Here is a 15,370-nt window from a genome sequence, read left to right on the forward strand (position 1 = left end):
TTCAAATTTAACTAGGATTTTTTTCCCCAAAGATTTTATTTATTTGATATATAGAGAGAGACAGCTAGAGAGGGAACACAAGCAGGGGGAGTGGGAGAGGGAGAAGCAGGCTCCCGGCTGAGCAAGGAGCCTGATGTGGGGCTCGATCCCAGGACCCAGGCGCCCCTTAACTAGGATTCTTGATCTTTATTTCCTAAGTCAGTCAACCCTATCCCCATTAAAATTAAGAGATTCTTCCTAATAAAACTACATACTAATATAACTATGTGCTATGCATTGTTCTCTATAGAACATTCAAATTGAGCTACATCCTGGCTCTTGGGGAATCTCCATTCTAGTGTGTGTGTTTGGGGGTGGGGATGGGGAAGAAGCATGGGAGCTGACAACAAACAAATAAAGAAGTAAATAGACTGAAACAAAAATAAGCATTACATAGAATATTTTAACAAAAGGATGTTTTAATAGAGATTGAGTGGCTTTTTAGCATATGTAATAACTTTTTGTAAACGAATGAAGCTTAAGATTGTTTTAAAAGAGTGAGTCAGATGCAATTTTGAGCAGGTGTGCCTTTGTATGCAAAAGGTGGGAAGGTAATGTAGGATTAACAGGTAATCTAGAGGTTAGACTGGATATAAGTAATACTGCGAAAAAAATGCATAGGACTCTAAGATTTATTGGGTATGAAATCTGAAGGAGATTTTAGGTGTTGATGACTCTATAGGATATGACATCTTTAAAAGATATATCTGGGATATGATAAAGGCCACTGAATGCATTAAAAGAATAGTTAAATTAAAAGGGTTTGCCCCACTCTTCCTAGTCTATATCAGGAATTCTGAGTGTGCCTTTATCCCAGAAGTGCCTTCAGACTGACTAAGCCACTTATTTGTGAGATCCAAGCCCCTGGGATCATCCTAGCTCTGACTAGACAAAATAAATGGATATTTTCTGTCTCAGGGAAGTTGACAAACCCCTTATCCAATGACTTGATTTGAAACCAAATTCTCCCACATATTAGTTGTGTGTCTTTGGTGAGTTCAGCTAACACCTAAAAATTACACAACATTTTCATTTTGCATGTATGTACATTTGACACATAGAGGAAATAATGAAAAAAATGCAGGTGCAACAGCTGATGCTCTCCAAATGTAACACGTCTATACCATAACAGGGGATGCAAAACAATAGCTGATATGAGAATTGGTAGTTATCCATATCGCTTTGAGAAACAGAAACTATTTTCATAATGATTTATAATAATGCAAGGTATGATAAAATTCCAAATTGCTAAAGTTGATATTATTACCCTTCATTTTGGAGGTAGAAAAAGTGAAACACAGAGACTAGCATACTTTCAAATGTCTCACAATGAGTAAGTGACAGACTTAGGATTTGAACCCAAGGAGGCTAAACTCACAACTATGCCCTTAACCATTATGCAATATTGCCTCTGAGAATCCAGATAATACCTGTGATTTGTTCAAAATTTAGCAGCATTATATTCTGCTCAAAAATATTTTAAACGGTCAGAGAAAATCAGGAAATGCAAGCTCCTTGAAAGCTCTAATGTACTAAAATAAAACTAAAATTTTCCCAGGAATAGAACAATTAGAGAAGAATCCATCACCACGACTTGTGAAGACGCATCTACCAATTGATCTCCTTCCTAAGTCTTTCTGGGAGAACAACTGCAAGGTATACTCTACACTGCAAGTCATTTTTTTTAAAGATTTTATTTATTTATTTATTTATTTATTTATTTATTTATTTATTTATTTGACAGAAAGAGACGCAGTGAGAGAGGGAACACAAGCAGGGGGAGTGGGAGAGGGAGAAGCAGGCTCCTGGCTGAGCAAGGAGCCTGATGTGGGGCTCGATCCCAGGACCCTGAGATCATGACCTGCAGGACCCTGAGATCATGACCTGAGCCAAACGCAGACGCTTAATGACTGAGCCACCCAGTCGCCCCTGCAAGTCATTTTTTAATGTGACCCTATCCCTTTAGTCATGCACATAGTAAATGATTGCTCAAATGTTTTGTTTGATACCATGAGAAATGAGCTACATAAGAAAGTGCTTCAATTAAAAAAATATATATTTCAGTCTAAACCTACATAATCAAGTTTGCCAAAGGTATGTAGCAACAGGATCCCCATCTCAGCACAATATTGCTACTATTATTCCCCAGCTATCCCTAGACATTCTGTCCTTCTCTGAAAACTCAATATAAGGATGTCAGTTCTTATTTGGTAATATTCTCCAGTGAAATATTTGTGCCTGGATATTTGCTTCTGGGGAAATTTGAAATTTGAAATTCAATTTCTTCAATCTTTGTGGGACTATTCTGATTGTTTATTTCAACTTAACTGACTTTTGCTAGTTTGTGATTGTGAGGAATTCTAAGTTTTGGAATTTTGTAATGAAAAGTGTTTCATAATTCTCTTCATTTTTTAAAGATTTTATTTATTTATTTGAGTGAGAGACAGCAAGGGGGAGGGGCAAAGGGAGAGGGAGAAGCAAACTCCCCGCTGAACAGGGAGCCTGACATAGGACTAGATCCCAGGACCCTGGGATCATGACCTAAGATGAAGGCAGACGCTTAACTGACTGAGCCTACCCAGGTGCCCCCATAATTCTCTTCTTACTCTTTCTTTGAACAGACTGTATTTTTTACAGCAATTTTATTTTTAGAGCAATTTTAGGTTCACAGCAAAATTGAGTGGAAGGCAGAGATTTCCCAAATATCCCCTGCCCCTATATACACATAGCTACCTATCATCAACATCCCCCACCAGAGTGGTGCATTTATTACAACTGATGAACCTACTTTGACGCATCATAATCACCTAAAGTTCATAGTTTACATTAGGGTTCCCTCTTGGTGGTGTACATTCAATGGATTTGGACAAATGTATAATGACATATATATACCATTATAGCATCCTATAGTGTAATTTTGCTGCCCTAAAAATCTTCTGTACTCCACCTATTCATCCCCCTCGCCTCCTAACCTGGCAACCACTGATCTTTTTTATTGTCTCCATAGTTTTCATGGAGGCAATAAAAAATACATAGACCTTCTATGTATAGAAGGTCTAACTATATGACCTTCTGTCATATGGTATGTAGCTTTTTCAAATTGCATTCTTTCACTTAGCAATATGAATTTGAGGTTCTTCCATGTCTTTTCATGGCTTGACAGCTCATTTCATTTTAGTGCTGAATAATATTCCATTGTCTGGATGTATCCCAGTTTATTCATTCACCTACTGAAGGACATCCTGTTTCCTTCCACGTTTTGGCAATTATGAATAAAGCTGCTCTATGCATCCACTTGCAGTTTTTTGTGTGGAACTTATTTTTCAACTTTGGATAAATACCAAGCATTGCGATTGCCAGATTGTAGGTAAAACTATGTTTAGCTTTGTAAGAAACTGCCAAAATGTCTTCCAAAGTAACAGTACCATTTTTGCAACCTCACCAGTGATGAATGAGAGCTCCTGTTGCTCAACATCCTCACCAGGATTTGGTGCCAGTTTTCTGGATATCGGTCATTCTAATAAGTATAGAGTGGTGTCTCACTGTTGCTTTAATTTTCACTTCCCTGATGACATGTGATATGGAGCATCTTTTCATATTCATTATAATTTTAATGGCTATAAGATTTGTTGTGATACTTCCTGTTTTTTTCTTGATGTTAGTTGTGTCTTCTTTTTTGTTAGTCTTGCTAGATGTTTATCAAGTTTGTTCATTTTTTTTAAAAAAAGAGACAGCTTTTTGTTTCACTAATTTTCTCTAATTTTTCCTGTTTTTAATTTCATGGATTTTAAATCCATGTGGTTTTCTTCTTTTTTTCCCCGCAGATGATTTATCTGGCTCGAAATGCCAAGGATGTTGCAGTCTCATATTACCATTTTGACTTAATGAATAATTTGGAACCTGTCCCTGGTCCCTGGGAAGAGTATCTAGAGAGATTCATGACTGGAAATGGTAGGTAGCCCTGGGCTTGAAATCAATAAGTACTTTTCCTTTTTAATAATATTAATAACTATTACTGGTGTGACTTTTCCTATAAAAATATTTACTTTTCCAAGCTAGTAAAAAGTACATTTAAATAGCATTAAAAATTAGATTAACTTAATATTTTTACTATGACATCAATATATAAATTTGGTATTTAACATTGGCTTGATGAGAATATTCTCAAATGTTTTTTCAGTTGCTAGAGATCTATTCTCAGTTCCAGTTACAGTGGAAATTCTTCAACTTGCCCAAACCGAGCTGAAGGCAGACGCCCAACAACTGAGCCACCCAGGCACCCCTGCCCAAATCTTCAGTTAGATCTGTTATACATATATTTATAGTATTTAGATAAATAGTTAATATGAGTAGTGGAATGGTTTCCTTCCATGTGAGGCCAAGTAAAACCCATACGGAGGCCAATGTATTGGAATGCTTCCTTTGTACTTTATATTGTTTTAATCTTACTGTACATCCATAAATGGCTGATTTTATATATATATATTTAAAGATTTTATCCATTTATTTGACAGAGAGAAAGAGACAGGGAGAGAGGAAACACAAGCAGGGGATGTGTAGAGGGAGAAATAGGCTTCCCGCCGAGCAGGGAGCCTGATGCAGGGCTCGAACCCAGGACCCTGGGATCATGACCTGAGTGGAAGGCAGACGCTTAACGACTGAGCCACCCAGGTGCCCCAGATTATATATATTTTTAATTGGTCTTATATATTCAGTTCCCTTGGTTACTGAATTCCACAGAATATTTGTACTATTTGATTTATTGTTTAGAAACAAACCTTTAATTTGATGAAAGCTTATGGTAAGACTGTTTCTCTGGTTTTAGTGGCTTATGGTTCTTGGTTTAATCATGTTAAGAGTTGGTGGAAGAAAAAGGAAGAACACCCAATACTTTTCTTGTTCTATGAAGATATGAAAGAGGTAAAATCATAGAAATTCATTCTGGATAATTCCCCCATTACATCCTGGGGTAAAGGGTTAATATATATTTTCAAATTAATCTATGGAGTTTAAAAAAAAAAGATGTGATTATATTGCCTCTTCTCCATGCCTGCTTACCCAAATCTTGCTAAGATCATTAATGACTTCTAATGGTGAAATCCATGACATTTTTATCTTCTTATACTTTTTAAACATTGTGTTTATTGTGAGCACCTTCTCTTGTTGAAATTCTTTCCTACATTTAATAGGTTATCACGCTCTCTTGGCTTTCCTGTGGATCTCCGTCTGTCACTTAGCTTTCTTTATAAGCTGTTTGCTACATTTTGGTGATCATACCCCATGCCTACTGCTGCCAAAACTCTTTGTGTCCTAATGATCCCCCCCCAAACTTCATTTTAACTTCTACCCTAATTTAGACACATGCTTTTATTAAAATGGCCCTTAAATTTAACATGTTCAAAACTAAACTCATCTTGTTTCTCTGACTCCAACATTTAATCCTTTTCTTCTTTTATTCTCTCTTGGTTAATGATGTTATTTGTCCATTAATTTTCTTTTTTTTGTCTAAACTTTTATTTAAATTCCAGTTAGTTGACATGCAGTGTTATATTTGTTTCAGGTATAGAATTTAGTGACTCATCACTTACATACATGTCCATTAACTTTCAAAATTTGAAAATACATCGTCCTCATTGACCTCCATATAGTGGATGTGGTTCCACTATATTGTGAACATCCCATTGGTTCACATGCCCTACCTATTATAACTTTCAAATCCCTCTCCTTTACTTTCTTACTATCGCCCTCTTAGTTTGGGGACTCATGAGCATTCATCTAGTTTCCTGTATGAACTAGTATCAGTTCAAATGTAGCAATATTTGAATAACTGCAAAGTTCCAGGCCTAGTCTGAGGCCATTTTACTCAAATTAGGCAAACACACACACACACACACACACCCTGAGAAATATGTGGAAACCAAGTTCCTCTATTTGAAGAAGATTGGACTTACAAATAAAGGTACATTTTAGACTTTCAGATTCATGATGTAAGGTACAATATCTACCATTCTTGAAACTACATTCACAGTACAGAATATAGCACCTTACACACATAGGGGCTCATAGAATCACTTGTATGAATAATTGATTGCTTGAATGAATAAATAAATGAATGAGCAATAATAACAAACATCTTAGAGATATCAATCCTCCTTTGCATAGCAAAAATCATGTTCCATGTAAAATTTCTCTTGATCCAAGTATTTCTGAAAAACCCCCAGGGTATTCTCACATCTCACACTTTTAACAAAAAGAGTCCTCTGAATTTTTCTGGTGTGCCTCGGCTGTCACCTTCCATCACACTTGTTTGCAACTCTTAGAGAATCTATCGTTAAAACTTAACTATTGCCCATTTATTGCCCAGGGCTTGAGGCAATTAATTTCCAATTTGCTGGCAATATGCAGCTGTGAAACTGAAGTGGTTTTATGAAAACACTTTTAAAAAGTGGTGATATCTCTTGAGTATTTGATTAGCCAAAGTCATGAATTCTTTATAAGGACAAAATTGTCCTTCTGTACTCTTTCCTTACTTTCTGGACACCAGAGTAGCACTTAATAACTTTATGAAAAGAGCAATTTTAGCTTCTAAATATAGTCTCTTTTCTCCATAGGATGGGGAAATACACTTTCTGGGCCAGGCTGGTGTCCACATTCTGATTCCAACATCCTGCTGCCCCCCACAGGACACTCTTGTGTCAACCATTTCTCTCCTTATTCAGCTAAAATGCGTTATTCAAATACACTCATTCATACTGATTCACAGTCTGGCCCAATCAGCTTTATAAGCATATCTAGATCTTTTGAATCCCACTCAAACCTGTACATTCATCATACTTAATAGATGGTCTTTTTCTCCCGTCATACAGTCATTTTTAGACAATGTTATATAAAGAAGTTTAACAACAATAGAACAAAATTATAGTTACATATCAATAATAAAATTCAAATAAAAGTCTAATAATTGACATTGGTTTATGAGCTTCTGCATAAGTTCTCAATCAATGAGGTGAAAGAGAAATACAGCAGAAGGAGATTCAATAGGTACCAGCGCTCTGCTTTCACTTCTACTGCAACATAAACTAACACTCATTGATAATTTGGAGGCGGCCAGATTATTCTCCAAACACTTTGAATCCCTAATAGAAATTGCTGTCTATTTGCCTGTCCATCTGTGGTTTTCCTACTACCATTATTAACTTCTCTTTTGGCCTTTTTCCCACTATCATCATTTCTAACCCTTTACTTATTCCAAGCACTCACACCCCTTAATTGGTCATCTCATTCTGCTCTCATCAAGGTCTGAGACATAATATATTGCCAGAACTTCCCTTGTAAGGAACTCCCTGCCAAAACATACACATGTGTATACAATGAACACACACACACACACAGTCAATGACATATTATTAAATGCTGTGGCTTCCCTGCATAAGAGATAAAGTCCAAATCCTTCAGTGGGACATCTGAGGATTTTCTCATTTCTACCCCAATTTGTCTTTCCAATTTTATAGCCTCTCTTATTCCTATGAACAACTCAAACCTAACTTCAACCACTTTGCTTTTTTTTTCCTCCCTTCAAAACGTTATGAGACCCTATACCGCCAAGAATTTTGACTATTTTCTCTACTAGAAATTCGCTCTCCAGCACCCCAGCAGACCACACATCATGGTAAATTCTGACTCATCTTTTTCAACTCAGCTTAGATAGCACCTTCTCAAAATATTTCTAGACGTATCCATATAGAGTTTAGTTTAGCTTCCTAAAAGTTATAATTATTAAATTTATGTCATTAGAATCTGGAAAATGATTCATTTCTTAGATTTTGCTCTTTGTATCCCCAATAGTTAATGAGTAACTTAATGCACCTTCATTGGAGTTTTTTTTAAGATTTTATTTATGTATTTATTTATTTATGTATTTATGTATTTATTTATTTACTTGAGAGAGAGAGAAAGAAAGAGTGTGAGCAGAAGGATAGGCAAAGGGAAAGGGAGAGAGAGTCTCAAGCAGACTCCGCACTGAGTGTGGAGCTTGACCTGGAGCTCAATCTCATGACCCTGAGGTCATGACCTGAGTTGAAACCAAGAGTTGGATGCTCAACTGACTGCACCACCCAGGTGCCTCTGCAGTTTATTTTTTTATTTTTTAAGATTTTATTTATTTATTTGAGAGAGAGAGAATGAGAGACAGAGAGCATGAGAGGGAGGAGGGTCAGAGGGAGAAGCAGACTCCCTGCCGAGCAGGGAGCCCGATGCGGGACTCGATCCCGGGACTCCAGGATCATGACCTGAGCCGAAGGCAGTCACTTACCAACTGAGCCACCCAGGCGCCCTGCAGTTTATTTTTAATAATTTATGTCCAAGCAAGTTCTAAGGTATAAGTACTCTAAGGCAAACATACTTGAAGTTGTTCACGAATTTATTATTTTTGTTTTTAAATATTGTAATTAAAAACAAGAAAAGAATTTTGATTGAGAACAAATAAATAAAGGCAGGAAGAATAAAAACATACTTGGTCCCTAAATATTCACTGTTCAAATCTGATTACAACTTGAGCTTAAAATAGCTGTTATTTTTTTCTCCAAATATTGCTAATATTTAGCCCAAGCTTTGTTCTTATTGTACTTTTGATATAAACTAAAAATACGAAATTTAGAATAAACAAAATATTTCATCTATTTTTGCCAAACATAAATTATTGATTTTTTTCATGATTCATATGATTAATTTTAAAAAAACCATTGATGACCCAACAAAATATGGATTGAATATTCAGAACCAACATTTAAGAAAACTGATTATAGATATTATAGTTTTCACATTATGTTAATGATGTTTTGTTTACCGTTTTCTTGGGTATGTCTCTTTAATCACTGATAGAATCCAAAGCAGGAAGTCAAGAAGATTGTTAGATTTCTAGAGAAGAATTTGAATGATGAGGTCTTGGATAAGATCGTCCATCACACCTCATTTGAAATGATGAAGGATAACCCTCTGGTGAATTATACACATCTACCAAGTACAGTGATGGATCATAGCAAATCCTCTTTTATGCGTAAAGGTAAATATTTTGCTGAGTTTAATTTTCCTTTTCACTTTCTTATGAATTACTCTGAAATGAGGAGTAATGATCTCTAACAAGTTACTTAGCCAGTTTTGGCACCAATTTCTTCATCTGTGATATAAGGACACTAAAAATACCTACCACAAAAGTTGTTGAACCAGATTAGAAATTAGTGAGGAAATAATGCATTATAAACCCATTACCAGAATACCTTGGGTATTTGATGCATATTTCTTCTTCTATTTACTGTGCTACTAAATGGGAGTAGTTTTGTCAATTCTGATGTGAGTCATTCTAAAATTGTTATTCCTAATTCTTAAATCTTTGCCTAAATAAGCATAGGCCTCCTTCTTCTCCTCAGTGATAAATTAATGTCATTCAATACAAGACCATCTGCTTTAAAGACCCCATATCACTTAGAAAACAGTAGTCACTTTGTTAAGGATTCACAAAGAGAAAGGACTTTCCTTTACCCTATGGGAAGATTTTGCTCCCTAAAAATACTGTCTGAATTATAGGAAACTTGGAATCTAAATTTAATGTAAAAAGATAACAATAGAGGAATATGGCATTTGCTATTGATTCCACTGAAGCAAATCCTGCATAGTATAGCTTATTGTTATGATTTGTGTCAAAAATGTAAATTGTTAATGATAAAAATAATACACTTAACAAAGTACTAAATTAAATTTGAGAAGCTCTCCACCTAATAATGTCACCCTCTGTTTTCAATATTCTTTATTGAAGTAGAGATGAAGGGGTAGAATTTCAATAGGTGTGCTAGGAAGTAAACATAACCCTTAAAATGTACTGTACATATGAACATATGACTGAAAACCCTTGATTTTCAAAGAATTATATGGTTAAATTTTTTCTAAAATATTTTTCTAGATTACTTATCATAATAGCAAATAGTCCTGGTGTTTTCAAATTGTTTTTATTTTCAAAAACATTACATTTAACTTTTCAAAACTAACCTCTGGTATAAGGAGGCAAAGTAAATTTTTCATTGTAAATGGTGTCTAAACAAAGACTGATGCTCACATACACACATTTTGCTGATGGAAAAAATCAGGAAAAAAAAATCCTCCTTTACTAAACAAGGCAAATTCTCATTTTGTCAGATTATCTGAATGTAACTTCCAGGAGGGTTTTATTCCTAGTCATATGAAAATTGGTACCACCCCATGATACCTCATTAGGGTATAGAGGTAGATAACATAAGTTCAGTATCTGGGTTCTATGGTTTCTCCAACTTCAAGCAGAAAAGACTGCATGCTAGTCTCATAACAGAGACGGTCTTTACATCCCCTCTGGAAGTGATAAACAGACATACCCTTTGTGGTCAGATTGATGTGGGATTTATCCAGGCTTTGCCACTCCCTGAATCTATGACTTTGAATACATTTAATCAATCTGCCAAAGGTCTGGTTACAATGCTGAAAATATGGAGAAAGTAACAAGATCTGTGGCATAAGTTTGGGGGGAGGATTACGGTAAATGACATGTAAGCATTTGAAATGTTTTTTTCTGACTGTAAATAATACATTAAAAAGTAGCCCATCTTCTTAGTCTAAATAATTCAAGATTTGTTTACTCATTTATTCATTCATGTAGTCAATAAACATGTAAATAATACCCATTTATTTGTTCATTGTATGTTTAGGAAACACTCTTCATGAACACCCGTATGCAGCACATATTCTCTAGAACATGCCAGTTTGAATGACACATGCATTTCCTTTAAGAACCTCATAATGTAATGCAAGAGGCATGCATGTAAATGGATGCTAAACAGGGTTCAAAGTGATGTATGAACAAAAGGTTGAGTACACTCAGTCTTGAAGGATGCCATGTTGGCTAAATCAATGTCATAATTTTTTTTAATTTAATTTTATTATGTTATGTTAGTCACCATACAATACATCATTAGTTTTTGATGTAGCGATCCACGATTCATTGTTTTCGTATAACACCCAGTGCTCCACGCAGTACATGCCCTCCTTAATACCCATCACCGGGCTAACCAATCCATCCTACCCCCTCCCCTCTAAAACCCTCAGTTTGTTTCTCAGAGTCCATAGTCTCTTATGGTTCATCTCTCCCTTTGATTTTCCCCCTTCATTTCTCCCTTCCTTTTCCTAATATCCTCCATGCTATTCCTTAATGTTCCACAAATAAGTCAAACCATATGGTAATTGACTTTCTCTGCTTGACTTATTTCACTTAGCATAATCTCCTCCAGTCCCATCCATGTTGATGTAAAAGTTGGGTATTCATCCTTTCTGATAGCTGAGTAATATTCCATTGTATATATGGACCACATTCTTTATCCATTCATCTGTTGAAGGGCATCTCGGCTCTTTCCACAGTTTGGCTATTGTGGACATTGCTGCTATGAACATTGGGGTACATATGGCCCTTCTTTTCACTATATCTGTGTCTTTGGGGTAAATACCCAAGTAATGCAATTGCTGGGTCATAGGGTAGCTCTATTTTTAATTTTCTGAGCACATCCCCATTGTTTTCCAAAGTGGCTGTACCAACTTGCGTTCCCACCAACAGTGTAAGAGGGTTCCCCTTTCTCAACCTCTCCAACATTTGTTGTTTCTTGCCTTGTCAATTTTTGCCACTCTAATTTGTGTAAGGTGGTATCTCAGTGTGGTTTTGATTTGAATTTCCTGATGGCTAATGACGATGAACATTTTTTCATGTGTCTGTTAGCCATTTGTATGTCTTCTTTGGAGAAGTGTTTGTTCGTATCTTCTGTCCATTTTTTGACTTGATTATTTGTTTTTTGGGTCTTGAGTTTGAGAAGTTCTTTATAGATATTGGATCCCCACAGCCATGTTCCCTCCCCCTCCCATTTATCCTCCAAAATCTGCCCTCGGAATGACGGCTCCCAGCTTTGTACCTCAAAACCAACCAGCTGCGATATTCTGTTTGTAGAGATCCAGATCTATCTTCTTACATCTCAGGCTGATTTCATGGGTGTTCAGAGTGGTCTGGTAGATATCCAGCTCAATTCTGGGGACTGGTTGGAATAGGGTGCCCTACTCCTCCACCATCTTTCCCCGGGCCCCCAGTCTATGTAATCTAAATCAATGTCATAATTTAATCACACAATGTAAAAGTAGTAAAAGTAGGAAGAGGACAGATAATGTCTAGTGTTTATACTTATGTCCCAAATTGCAACAAAACAGAAATATCTGGGCTTTGGTCAGCATTTACTTTATCAAAAAAATTTTTATACTTCCCTTACCCTTTGAAGCAAGTGTGTTTGTGTATATTATATGATTAATACTCAAAATAGAAAATCATTAGAATACTTTATATATGACTTTTTATTGTTTAATTTGTGCTTTTTGTTTTTAATGATATCTTTACAGATGAACTATTCCAAATATACACTACTATCACATTACAAAGAGCTCTTACCTTTTGGTAAACACAGAGCAAAGTATAATAACCAGGGAAACAACATTGTTTATGGGGACGTTTTTCATTAAAAGGATTTGAAATCTTCATCAAGGCATCATGGATTAATGTGGCTTGCAATTCAATAGAACATGTTTAATATTTCATAAAATAACAAAGCAAATGTTTATCTCCAAGCACATTTACAGTATATTAAGAATTTATTTTTCAGATAAATATTTATCAGCATCCAAGTATAAGAAATTAAATTCAAATTTGTTCCCAAAAGTTTTGCTTTTGTACAGATGGTTCAAGAATGTTCTACATTTGACTTTAAATGCTATTCTTCTCATCTAAAATGCAAATACAGTATAAGTCTAGTGAACTCAGGGAAAATGGTATCCTTCAAGTATCATACTATCTTCATTAATAAATTCATAGGAAATGATACTTATCAACTTTTTAGTTCATGGATTGGTTGTGTTGATGACCAGTTATTTGTGCAGTTTCCCAAACTAATTCATGAAATAAAATCTGCCCTGACCATTGATTGAGTGTTCAGTTGTAACCCTATGACCCATGACAAACAGAAACACTAAAAGAATCTCTTTCAGGAAACTATTGTATGTTCTATAAATTTAGACAGGAAAACTAACCCTTCTCAGAATGTATCCTTAAAAGTCAGTCAAAACTATAATGAGATACAACTTCACAGCTATCAGAATGGCTAGTATCAAAAAGACAAGAAATTACAAGTGTTGGCGATGGTGTGGAGAAAAGGAAACACTTGTGCACTGTTGGTGGGATGTAAGTTGGGTTGGTGCAGCCACTCTGGAAAACAATATGGAAGTTCCTCAAAAAATTAAAAGTAGAACTACTGTATAATCCAGCAATCATAACAAAATGAAAACACTAATTCAAAAAGATATATGCACCCCTATGTTCGCTGCAGCATTATTTACAATAGGCAAAATATGGAAGCAACCCAAGTGACCATCAATAGATGAATGGGTAAAAAAGATGTGGTATATACATACAAGTGTATACTACTTGCCATAAAAAAATAATAATAATAAAACAAAATCTTGCCTCTTGCAACAACATGGATGGACCGAGAGGTTTTTATGCTAAGTGAAACAAGTCAGACAGAGAAAGACAAATATCATACAATTTCACTTATATGTGGAATCTAAAAAATAAATAAACAAAACAAAACAAAACAGAAACAGAAACAGACTCATAAATACAAAGAACAAACTGATGATTGCCAGAGGGGAGGGGGGTGGAGGAATAGGTGAAATAAGTGAAGGAAATTAAGAGGAACAAACTTCTAGTTATAAAATAGATAAGTCACGAGGATACAGAGCACAACATAAGGAATATAGTCAATAATATTGTAATAACAGATGACAACTCCACTTATCATGGTGATCATTTCTTAATGGATATAAGTGTCGAACCACTGTGCTGTACAATGGAAACAAATTTAATATTGTATGTCAACTATATTTCAAAAAAAAAAAAAGTCAGGTTCCATTTAGTTCTAAACGACCTTTCTAGATGGCAGGAATGACCAGTAAAGGAGAAATGGCATTTTAAAGTATTCAAATACAAGGAAAGTCTTTAACTCTTTGAACCTTTTCTTTTGGTATTCATTAGATTTCCTTCATAATGGAAATACATTATTCCTTAATATGTTTTCTTATTTATTTTTAGGGAAAGCAGGTGACTGGAAGAATTACTTCACAGTGGCCCAAAATGAGAAATTTGATGTCATTTACAAGAAGGAAATGTCTGGAACCAAGCTTCAGTTCCGCACAGAGATTTAGAGTCTATGTGACCAATCTGAAGAACAGAGCTGTAATTTGTTAAAATGGAGGCAGTTATGACCTGACTTGGGCAGTCAAATGGATTTATAAAGGAGAAAATGTGCTTTTAAAACAGATTTGTGTGCATGTCATCAATCAGGTCTCAGTTTTGCTCCTTACTCTGAGCTTCCAAATTCCCTAAATTTAGGGCCAATTGTTATGTTTTTGTAGGATATTCCTGCCTTTTCCTAGACTAGTATGGACAACAGAGAAAGTACTTATCTTATTCAACCTCTGTGTGTTATGGCTTAGAATGAAGTTCCCCTCCTCCCTATTAACATGGTCCAAGAAGTGCTGTTTGCATGCTGACACTACATTTCCTAGCTCTGCCCCAATTCCCTTTGCTGAAAACTTGACCCAGGACACTCTGTTCCACTGCTGTCTCCTGGGTCTCAAGTTGTTCCCTGAGTCATAGCTCATCTTCTTGCAGTGCCACTATTTGGATAACACAGCTCATGTCCCAGATGATGGGGTTCAGATCTTGGAAGGTTGTTCCTATACCTAATTTCTAAGCATCCAAATTTTTAATTGCTGAGCATCTAATTTCTGGGTCTCCATAGGTGAAAGGTCTACTTACATTGGTCTCCCTAAGGCTCTCCCATGGGAACTGTAGCTCTGCTCTGAGATCCTGGACTGAGACCGCTACTTGCTTCCTGTGGAGAGTCCTTCCTGATCTCAACAGCCTCTTCCAAAATTTTGAGAATCGCCTATTGCCCTTGGCTGTCTCCATTTAGGAACTTCAGTTACTTCATTTTGTGAATTTTTTTGGTGGAATTCCCAGAATGGTACCTGAGGGGGAATGTCTGGGCTGAATCTCCACTATGTCTTCCAGACCCCATATCCCTTCTATGTACCATCCCACACATATGCCTATCAATTTGGGCTCTTTTATAAATGCTTCCTTGGAACATTTGTTTCTCAGCTCCAGCTTTGCCTTAGATGTAGTTATCTATATTCCATGTGCAGCAAGATCCTTTGCCTG

General features: G+C 35.9%; 1 protein-coding gene across 1 annotated transcript in view; it reads left to right on the plus strand.

The window, feature by feature from the left end:
- LOC110591481 (sulfotransferase family cytosolic 1B member 1) overlaps positions 1-14,461 on the plus strand; it is a 23,586-nt gene extending 9,125 nt beyond the window's left edge. The window contains exons 3-7 of the mRNA XM_021702403.1: positions 1,598-1,695; positions 3,864-3,990; positions 4,865-4,959; positions 8,920-9,100; positions 14,237-14,461. Of these exons, the coding sequence (XP_021558078.1) occupies positions 1,598-1,695; positions 3,864-3,990; positions 4,865-4,959; positions 8,920-9,100; positions 14,237-14,349 (614 nt within the window). The 3' untranslated portion in view covers positions 14,350-14,461. The remainder of the gene's footprint in view (positions 1-1,597; positions 1,696-3,863; positions 3,991-4,864; positions 4,960-8,919; positions 9,101-14,236) is intronic.
- Positions 14,462-15,370: the final 909 nt, after the last annotated feature.

This window comes from Neomonachus schauinslandi, chromosome 2 (genome assembly GCF_002201575.2).
Source record: "Neomonachus schauinslandi chromosome 2, ASM220157v2, whole genome shotgun sequence".
Taxonomy (NCBI): domain Eukaryota; kingdom Metazoa; phylum Chordata; class Mammalia; order Carnivora; family Phocidae; genus Neomonachus; species Neomonachus schauinslandi.